The sequence below is a fragment of the Syzygium oleosum genome, unplaced genomic scaffold, assembly GCF_021117445.2.
Source record: "Syzygium oleosum isolate NSW1041296 unplaced genomic scaffold, Sole_v2.1 Sole_v2.02, whole genome shotgun sequence".
Classification (NCBI taxonomy): Eukaryota; Viridiplantae; Streptophyta; class Magnoliopsida; order Myrtales; family Myrtaceae; genus Syzygium; species Syzygium oleosum.
This window is the reverse complement of record NW_026607486.1, coordinates 3,209,243-3,220,098: the sequence shown is the minus strand read 5'-3', so window position 1 is coordinate 3,220,098 and position 10,856 is coordinate 3,209,243. Positions and strand designations below refer to the sequence as shown.

General features: G+C 38.6%; 1 protein-coding gene across 1 annotated transcript; it reads left to right on the top strand.

The window, feature by feature from the left end:
* Positions 1 to 1,175: 1,175 nt before the first annotated feature.
* Positions 1,176 to 10,277, top strand: LOC115666037 (UDP-sugar pyrophosphorylase). The gene is made up of 17 exons (XM_056308581.1): positions 1,176 to 1,436; positions 1,602 to 1,706; positions 2,396 to 2,512; positions 3,821 to 3,961; positions 4,067 to 4,166; positions 5,204 to 5,331; positions 5,425 to 5,496; positions 5,589 to 5,653; positions 6,056 to 6,116; positions 6,278 to 6,395; positions 7,217 to 7,341; positions 7,893 to 7,969; positions 8,352 to 8,457; positions 8,568 to 8,627; positions 8,771 to 8,851; positions 9,185 to 9,424; positions 9,887 to 10,277. Exons 1-17 carry the CDS (start codon positions 1,329 to 1,331, stop codon positions 10,052 to 10,054), a joined length of 1,872 nt encoding a protein of 623 aa, XP_056164556.1. The 5' UTR covers positions 1,176 to 1,328; the 3' UTR covers positions 10,055 to 10,277.
* Positions 10,278 to 10,856: the final 579 nt, after the last annotated feature.

Genomic DNA, 10,856 nt, shown 5'->3' with positions numbered 1-10,856 from the left:
ATGCCATTGTTTAGGAGCTTGTTTAAATCTATACAATGATTTGACAAATTTACACGCTTTGTGTTATTGTCCTTTGACCATGAATCCTTTATGTTGTGCCATTGGCATGGATTTCCACATTTTCATATTTGTTAACAAAAAATATGTATGTGCCGCTATATTGATTATAACCAATTAATATGTAATCCCCCGTTTTAGGTTCTAACTGAGTTTGTATAGGAGGAGGAATTGCTACCTTGGCTAGTCACCCCACACTTTCAAAATTTGTAGGATGTGACCTTGTTGGTTCAATAGGACTTGGCCCATTGGCCATGGCGGGCCTAAGCAACAACGACCCGTTGTCCTTCCATTGTAGCTAGAGGGAGGTTTTCCCCCCTCGAGCGCTCTACTCTATTACACACAAGGTCTGACCCTTTGCCCTCGAGCCATTGCTCTAACCACGTGAACCAATTCCCGACTTGGAACAGGCGGGCTAGGAAAGAGCCACAGTAGGATTGATCCAGAGGATCCAAGCCCACGTCCTATCACCTTGTTGCCTCCACTAGGGTTACAAGCTCGTGGTACTGAGCTCGGCGGTGAAGTCTATTGAATCATCCCTAAAAAAATGGAACCATATGCCATATGGCCTTTATTGTTTTGAAAACCAGTGCCGGATTTATCAGCCATGCGACTTGTACTTGTACCACCATAGATGGTCTCGACCCGAAAGCCCATAACATTTGCTGCCACTGATTGAATCGACCATAGGAACGTCTCCAGAAACATCATGGATATTATTGGATACTTGATTGTTATTCGGCCATCTTTTTTTTTTTCTGATAAACCCAATAAATAGTTAGAATATAATCGTCTTATGATTATTTTATATTATTCTTAACATTTATTTGTAGTAGTAATTATAAGTGCGGACCTTCAACATGTGGGAATCATTCGAAATTCCTTATTAAAAAGTGAGAATAATAATTACAGGTTGAAAAAATTAGTGAACGGCTTCTATAATCTTCTCACACCAAAAGAAAAAAAAATAAAGAAAAAAGAAAATGAAAAGAAAAGGAAAGGAAACTCCGGATTCAAAGGAGACGTGGCGGGCCCGAATAAACCGCAATGGAGCTCAATGGCGTAAGCCAGCAGCAACTCTTTTTATAAAAGGCATCTCTCTTTTGGAAGATGCGAATGATTGTCAGCAAAACAGCGATTCCAGCTCAGCCAACTCCAAATCAGCCTAGCCAAGCCATCTTCCTTCTCTCGTCTCTTCTCTCGTTACCTCCTCTTCATCTCCATCCCCATCGCCTTCTCCTCTCCCGAATCCTCCAGATCGCGCTCCGACGATGGCGTCCGTCGCCGAATCGCTCTCCAGGCTCGACATCGGCGGCGATTGGGTCGCCTCCGCCCCTCCGGGCCTCCGGCGGAACCTCTTCGTCCTGTCTCCTGACCAGGTACGCTCGCTTCTGTGGAGTGGTGAGCGGTCGGTAGCTTCCTTCAGTTCGGTTCGGTTCGGTTCAGTTCAGTTCCGGTGAGCGCGAGCGTCGGTGGTGATTTTTTTTTTTTAATTTTAACGTGACGGTTTGGGCTTGGTTGCCGGTGGTTGTGTTGCTGGTCAGGTGGAACTGGCGAAGCTGCTTGTGGAGATGGGGCAGAATCACGTGTTCGAGCACTGGGCGGATCCTGGCGTCGATGATGATCGGAAGAACGCCTTCTTCGAGCAGGTACGTGAAGCGGTGGTTCGGTGGTGGATGATTTAATGTTTCCGGATCGAGTTTCGTGGAGGATTTAGATTGATTATCCTTCCTTTGGCTTGTGGTATATAGTGGACTTACGGTTTGTTTGTGTCTGTCTTCGGTCAGAGAGAGAAATGTGCGGCGTAATTTGCAATTTAGTTACGCCCTGTGTATTTAGATTATCTTCTTTTTTCAATTCAGATGATCTTTAATTAAGCGGAACTTATTTGTGTTTGTGTTTTTTTCTGTGCTTTTTTTTCTTTTGCTGATGTTGGGAAGTCATTTGGTTAGATGGTGATCTTTTGCCGCAACATTTGCCGTGTCAACTTTTGCAGTTTTATTGATTATCTTCTTTAACAGTAGAGCGCGCGGGATAGGGATACGCATCAATTATCTGATTTGTCCAATTAAATGAAGTTGTAGATACCAGACATGAAACTATGCTTGCTTCTTCTGATGCTGTCCTGCATTCCTGTTACTGTTATATATGTCGTGCTTTTAGGAGTGCTTGTCACCTTTCGGACCTGGTTTATGGTTTTACTACTTGATTTTCGGAATCTGTATTAACGATCCTGTATGCATCGAATATGGAAAAGTTTGAAGCCTGAACTTGCTTGTCCTTTTTAGAGAATGCTTTTATATTTCTTGAGTCTTTGTCATGTGGTTGTTTTCTCCAGGTGGCTAGGCTCGATACAAGTTATCCAGGAGGCTTGGCATCGTACATAAAAACCGCGAGGGAACTCTTAGAAGATTCAAAAGCAGGAAAGAACCCATTTGATGGCTTCACACCTTCAGTAAGTAATGATGATTTGATATTTTTTAGTACTGCTTAATTATATTCCTGGAAGCAAAGAGCTATAAAGAATGGATTTTGACTGAATGAAGACTTTCCACTAGATAGTTTGTTTGTTTCTTAAGTATGAAATGTTTGCTTACCGAACAGTCAATATTTACTTGTTATTTACTGAAAAGAAGACTGCTGCTGCATTTTCATTGGCTTCTTTAAGAGCTACAACGCGTGAAGTGCAGAGCAGTAGATTGATGTAACTGAATACCTTGATGACGAAGCTTCCATTTCTACAAGTTTGATTACATGAAGAGTTTCAGTGTTCTTGGTTTGGATTTAATGTAGTTACTGTGATCATAAGTGGCCAAGAGTTTTCTGGTCAAATGGTTTTCTCTTAAATAGATGAAGTTTCCTTCTTTGAGATGCATATTTACAATCTGCGGCCCCCCCAAAAAAAAAAAAGCCAATATGTATTCCAAGTAGCAGTTGCTTTTTGGGCTATAGAGGGTTGAACTACCATAGGGAGGTTGCTTTCTACTTTTCTACAAAACCCTTTCTTTTCTGGCTGTAAACTTGGATATAAGTCAAATTTCCCCATGTTCAAATGCACAAAGACACCTGTTCAAAAATACGACAGAGTTATATACTAGTGGTGTGATGTAGTAGAGGATTATAGCCGCATAGTATATCCATGTATGAGTTGTAGTTGTGATAGATACATGTGTGAGAGAGGCTTGTAAGATGTCAAACTCCGAGCTTATTTGATAAATGAAGTTCTTAGTTAGGTTCCAATCTTAATGGGTGAAACTGAGGCATTGACGAGTCAGGACCTTTTTGTTTGCAATTGTACTGGGCTGCTTTCATCTGATCCCTGATAGACCAAGACTGTGTACTTGGTTTAGAATTTGGACTGGTTTTTTGTTACATTTTTCTTTCCACATAATTAGGTTGGAACTTAATCATACCTTTGTGAAACTGTTTATGACTCTTGAGAGTAATTGCTTTGTAATCTAGTTTTGGTCTTTTGCAATATTTGTTTTTCCATACACAAGCTTCTTGGTTCTTACCACACGTTTTGAGTTGTCAAATTCAAGGTTTCATGTAACCTCAATACAGAGTAGTGGGTATATTTTGTTGCAGAGCTTTCTTTATGATTTTGCATAATCATTCTTTTCCATCAATAAATGGATGTTTTCCTCTTTGAAATTCGTGGATGATCTTTAGCATAACTTTTCTCTTTCCCGCTTGCGAAGTGCTCAAACTGTTTGAAATGATCAACTGAACATGACAGCTAAATTTTATTGCCCTCTTCTAGGTTCCAAATGGAGAGGTTTTAACTTTTGGCGATGACAGCTTCATCAATTTTGAGGAGACAGGGGTGAAGGAAGCGCGAAAAGCTGCATTCGTCCTTGTTGCCGGTGGACTTGGGGAACGCCTTGGATACAATGGAATCAAGGTCTTAACAAAGCTATGATCTTGCTAGTTCAGCTGCTTCTGTATTCCTTCTTGTTGGTTATACATAATTGTCTATATTATTCTTAGTATTGTCTACATCTTGCAGGTGGCTCTTCCAGCAGAGACTACTTCAGGGACATGTTTCCTACAGCATTACATTGAATCCATTCTTGCTTTACAAGAGGCTAGCTGTAGATTGGCTGAAGGTTTGCTTTGTTTTACTTCTCCTTTATACATAAGGGATTTTATTTATAGAGAAAACATTTAGTACGTCATCAATGTACAATGACAAAGATGAAGAAAAACAAACAAGCAAAAGGAAGACATTACATGACTATAAGGAATCAGAACAAGGAGACCAGAGCTGAATAAAAGAGGATGGCACAGAAGCCACTGAAGATTCTAAACATTCAAATTATTGTTTTTTGTGTTCTCTCCAAATCCACCACTTGAGACAAAGTGGTGCAGTGCTTCAGGAGTTTTTCAGAAATTGAGTGTCCTACATAGTTATTCCAACAGCTAAAAAGCTGGATGGCATGTCTTCGCTAGAAACTGAGTCTCCAGCTAACTTCATTTAGTGTTCTCTACAAATTATGGACTGTAATGCCAGTATTAATTAGGCTAATCAGAGGATGGGAACTGAACTACTACCTCATTTGGAATTGTTTGGACATTTGTTTTGAGCTACTCATCTTTAATAAGGGAGAAAAAATCAATTTCTTTGTTTTTTTTTTTGATAAGTTAGAGAGATTTTATTGCACAAGCCAAGCATGTGGATTAATCCTTAGAAAAAAAAACCTAAGTTTCATCAAAAGCAACCAAATAGCCTTGTCTGGGTTCATTGAATCTATCAATAACACGCTCTTCTTGTTATCTTCTATACCAGAAGGAAACTGTCGGTCTGTCGGATATGATCTTTTGAAAACGAGGTTCTAGAACTGGATAAATCCAAAAGTATTGCATGACAACTTTTCTATCTGGTTTATTAAAGTTCACTATAGAGACAGGCTGGCTAAGAGCATCTCTATCTAAAGAAATAACAATAGTTGTTTGAGTTTTCCCATCCTGAGTCTGCAGAATCCCTCAAATTATTCTCCTTGTTAACTTATGTGTCATCGTGAACCAAAATTGTTTCGGTATCAACATTTCCTTCCGAAGTTCGTCCGAATTTCTGTGAAATTGATGTGTCTTTGAAAAGGATTTGCTTCTATTTAGTAACATCATTATGCATGTGTATCTGTAGATGGATGTGGCACCCAGATTCCCTTTGTTATCATGACATCTGACGATACTCATGTACGGACCTTACAGCTGTTGGAATCAAATAATTATTTTGGAATGCAACCTTCTCAAGTTAAACTTTTGAAACAGGTAATTTTTTGCTCATTCACCACATCTGCCAGGATTTTCTAATATGCTTATGCATTCTAAAAGTTCGCAGTCTGATTGCTACTAATAATGCAGGAAAAAGTTGCATGCTTAGAGGATAATGATGCCAGGCTTGCACTGGATCCCCATGATAAGTACAAAATCCAGGTAAGGCTAAGTCATGAATTTGTAAGTGAAGATTCGACATAATTTGAACTTGAAGCTCTATGGCTGATTCCTTTCATTTATTCCCTTTTTAGACTAAACCTCATGGGCATGGTGATGTTCATGCACTTCTTTACTCCAGTGGACTTCTGAATTTGTGGTACACGATCAAACTATACCAGTGTATCTACTTTTATTTTCAAAACATTTGTTATCGATCGAACTATACCAGTTTACCTGCCTGCTGTCCTTCCACTAGCCTATCTTTTTACAAAGCATTTAAAATGCCATTCCATACTTTTAGTTATATGAACCCAGCAGTGGATGGTTTTTTGCTGGGAAAACAGAGAACTTGGCAGGAAAGAATGACGTGATCTTGCTTTCTTGCTTAAGTTGCTGTATTGATATCCTCAGTCATTGCTACAAGCAAAAACATCTCACCGGGGATTTTACCTAGCTTAAATATGCTTAGAAGATACAGAATGTTGTGGCAAGATGTCTCTTGAGAAGCTATTTGAGTTCACTCTTCCTAGACTTGAACTGTTTTTGGCATTTTTCCCAGGCATGATGCTGGTATGAAATGGGTTCTCTTTTTCCAAGATACAAATGGACTTCTGTTTAAGGTATAGTTTCTTTTAAGTGGATTAATTTAAGGTATGTTTCTTCAGGTTCAGGTTCAGGGTCAGGGTCAGGGTCAGAAATTAATAGATAGCTGACCGACTGGTTTTTTTACACATGTGGCAGTAAAACCGACTAATAAACTCCTCCATCATGTGTAATGCAGGCAATTCCAGCATCTTTGGGTGTCAGCGCCCTCCGACAATTTCATGTCAACTCTCTTGCCGTTCCCCGGAAAGCTAAAGAAGCTATTGGAGGAATTACCAAACTTACTCATGCGGATGGTACTTACTGTTGAAAGCAGTTATCTAATTGTTTATAAGAACCATCTAACTGAAAAAACTGTTTATAAGAACCCAGAAACATCCCAACACTCTGGCTTATAAAGACTATTCTGAAGGACTTTCACTCCTTGTTGATTTTTCTTGCTATCTAATCATCAGATATCTGTTTGTAGGCTAAGATTCATATGACTCTGGTTGAGTTGTATCAGTGCCATAGTGTTAACTGAGAATAATATGTGGAATTTAGTTATGAGCAACCTAGGCTTGAGCAGTTGTTTCGCTCTGATTCAACTGACAAAATTATTCATTGCATATTTTAGGGATGTGATATTATGAGATACTGTCATAAAGAACTGTTCTGAAGGACTTTCACTCCTTGTTGATTTTTCTTGCTGTCTAATCATCATCTATTACTGTGTATTGGCTAAGATTTTGGTGTTACTGGTTGAATTGTGTCAGTGCCATAGTGTTTGCTGAGACGTATCTGGAAATTTAGTTATCAGCAACGTAGGCTTGAGCAGTTGTTTCGCTCGATGTCAACTGACAAAGTTATTCGTTGTAAATTTTAGGAATGTGATAGTATGAGATACTGGTATTGCATTGATATCTCAATTGTCAGTGAACGATGAAAACAGTTTGCTGAACTAGATGCAAGAATGTACAATATATTCTGAAGATGTACGCTTGAGATGTTCAGATGCTGCTTCTTCATTCCTTAATACTATAGTTATATGTACTCTCTTAATGATTATATTCTTAGCCCATTCTCCATGACACGTTTGATTCTCGCCTAATTTTCTTTCCTCAAAAATCTATTTTAGGGAGGACAATGGTAATAAATGTGGAATACAATCAGCTGGATCCCCTGCTTAGAGCAACTGGTTATCCAGATGGAGATGTGAATGACGAGACTGGTTTTTCTCCTTTCCCAGGGAACATTAATCAAGTAATTTTCTTTCCAAAAGTTTATAGTGTGATAACACGCTTGTTAAATTGAACTCTTATGTTGATAAAAATGAAAGAGGTCTTTATTCAGTTTACATTATGAATAGGCTTTCTACACTTGGCAAGGGAAGTAATCCTGTATGAGCTATTAGGATTCATTTTGCCATTACATCAACACTCCACTGTAAATCACATTGTACATGCAGAATGACATAGTCCAACATGGCTATTAGACACTAACCATAGTTCTTCAAAATCAGACTAACTGACCAGAGTAAAGATACCCGATTTATCATCTTTCTGTTTGTTTTAAATATCTCAAGCTTGATAGATGAAAAAGGAATTAGATTGTCTAGAATTCAGAGAAGATTTCTGTGTTGCCTGGCTATATTAATAGGTCTATCAGCTATTAGTTTGATATTTTTTCATGACCCTAATCGAAAGAATGCTGTTCTCTTATACTTTAGAATTTAGTGGCTTGGTTTATTTACTGAGTCTAGGGTTGTATATTGCCAAGTGATTCTTAAGACTGCATTTTTCTTCTTTTGGCAGTTGATATTGGAACTTGGTTCATACATTGAAGAACTGAAAAAAACAGGAGGTGCCATAAAGGAGTTTGTTAATCCAAAGTAATCTCCTTTTTACCTTATGTTGTTACTGGTCAAATTTTTAACATGACTGCCGACATCTGGGATAGCTTTTCAGTTGATTGTTTGAAAGATGATATTATTTGGAGCAAGCAAAATCGAAGTTGAGATCTCTGTCTATTAGAGTTGGATGTGGCTGCATCTCATTCCAATTATATAGAGAGAAAAGAAGTGTGGATCTTTTCTTTTTTTTTGGTTGAAGGGGAGTGCAAGATATTCCTCAAGTTACGGATAGGAGTCTTGTTGTTTGTTTGCAGTGAGGCTGACAAAGCCCTTATATTTGCAGTATGACGATATCTATAATTGTTATGGCCTGGCATTTTATTTGCTTTTCATTTATTTTACGTTCTTATTATTTATGCAGGTACAAAGATGCCAGCAAAACTTCATTCAAGTCCTCTACCCGACTAGAATGTATGATGCAGGACTACCCAAAAACATTACCTCCAACTGCAAGAGTTGGATTCACGGTAATTTCATCAATTTAAGGGAAAAAGAATCAAGATATTAGGATGCAGATATTATACGAACTTGTTGGCATAGTCTAAATCAGATATGTTGACACCAAATTACTGTTTAGGTGTTGGATGCATGGGTTGCCTATGCACCAGTCAAGAACAATCCTGAAGATGCTGCAAAGGTACAAACTATTGGTTTTAGTTCCTGATGTTTATTTTGCACTGATTCTGGACTCCAGGATTGCCTTTCTCTTATTTTCTACAATGAATTTCTTTAATTGTTGTTTCTATGTCAATAAAATCCATGATTACTCAATTTGATTAGGTTCCAAAAGGGAATCCATATCATAGCGCAACTTCTGGAGAAATGGCTATTTATCGCGCAAACAGCCTTATTCTTAGAAAGGTAACTACTTATCTTCCATTGAAATGTATGGAGATATTAATGTTGCATAAGTGTTCTTTCCATGTAATTCGATTTGCAAGCTTTAGCATCATCTCCAGTCTCCAGTTTCCCGTATAAGTTGATTTCCGCTCCAGTAACTAAATGATTTTGCTGGTCATAAAATCATGACATGCTTCAAGAAAGCAAAACTACACATGTCAATATATATGCCGGTTTGAGACTTTGATGTGAAAGTGGACCTCTTTTGAGACCTTGTCCAAATGCACATTCATCATGGTCCTATTTTCCCATTGTCTTGCCTTTCTGTTGGTGCTAATTTTAGTTGTAATTCAGGCTGGTGCTCAAGTAGATGATCCTGTGACGCAAGTTTTCAATGGGCAAGAGGTGGAGGTATGGCCTAGAATTGTATGGAATCCAAAATGGGGGCTGACTTTCTCGGACGTGAGAAAAAAAGTCAATTCGGGCTGCTCTGTTTCTCAGAAGTCCACCCTGCTCCTTAATGGGCGTGATATTTTTATTGAGGATCTCTCCCTGGATGGAGCTCTCATCATCAATGCTGGAGAAGATGCAGAGGTATGTTGTGACAAACTAAATCATGCATCAAGAAGAAAGTTCCAAATGTACAAGTCGTGTCTAGAGCACATACTTGTCCTTTCCTCATTTTTTCTTTTCACGCAAGACATACAACTATAACTAGCATTTATCTAAAACTCTCTATGTGGCTCCCAGCAGAACAATTTTTCTCTTTGTTGCGTTGAATATTTCAAATAGCCCTTGTTTTTCCATTCTACCCAAATCTTTGATAAGGAAACTTATTCTGTTCCCCTACTATTGGGACGAGTATTTCCAAGTCTTGTAACAGTCTGTCTCCTGTCCATTGAACATTTTCCCTTTTGTTCTTTGATTGACGTTATTACAAGTTCAAATTCTTATTATGGTGTCTGTTACGCATGAACCCCGATTACTGTGTACGGCAAAAACTTTTGGAACTCTCCCTTTGTCTCATCATTAGAGGTCCATTTTTTCTCCTCACAGGTTACAGCGAAAGGTAGGGTCGAGAACAAAGGGTGGATCCTTGAGAGTGTTGATTACAAAGATGGTTCGGTGCCGGAAGAAATCAGGATCCGGGGCTTCAGGATCAACAAAGTCGAGCATCTGGAGAAGACCTACGACGGGCCTGGCAAGTTTTGCTTAGAGGCTTGAGAGGGTGGTGTTATAATAATCAAGACAATTTTTTTCTTTCTGCAGACTATTCTAACTGTAATCTTGATTGATTGTAAGAGTCTTCTTCTGTCCCTTCGCCAGAGTCCTTGTTGTAGCAGTTAAAACCAGATTTTGTTTCCTTGTTTTGAGCCTGAAGTGCATCCTGGTTAATTAGAAAAAGATTATGAACAAAAAATAAAATAAAAGAAGATGACTCTGCCTAGGTTTTTGCGTTATTGCTTACCATTCTCTAGGGATAATGGGGAGTTAGCCCTTGTACTCTGCAACAGTAGGAGCTAGAGGAAGAGTTTTTGCTTGAGTTGCAACCCCTTCACCATCCACCGTGAAAATGCAATTGAAAAGTGTTTGTGGAAACCATCACCTCCATCCACGATGTTTAAGAATTGGAAGCCTATGTTAAATTTATGACCGGTATGCTTCGTGTAATAGATTTTTCTTTGATTGAGATGTTATCCTGGATAAGGGCAAATGATGTTTTGAGTTCACTTGTAGCCTGTTAAGAAAGAAACGCCTATGCGTGATGTTACTTTATCCCATTTAATCTAACGAGCGTCTAAATATTTATTTCTGTCCTACTATCGCAAGGCAATGCTCTCAAAGCGTTGGCGTATTTGTGACAGTTCCGTTCCATGTCATAACATTGGAAATGGATTTGGGAGCGTTAAAAGAAAACCGAAAACTGATAAGTCGAACCAAATCGATCTAGATCAATAAGTTAAGTTCATTGATTCATCGGAATTATTCTTTCTAATCAGTTTGTCCATACGGTTTCAAATTAAAC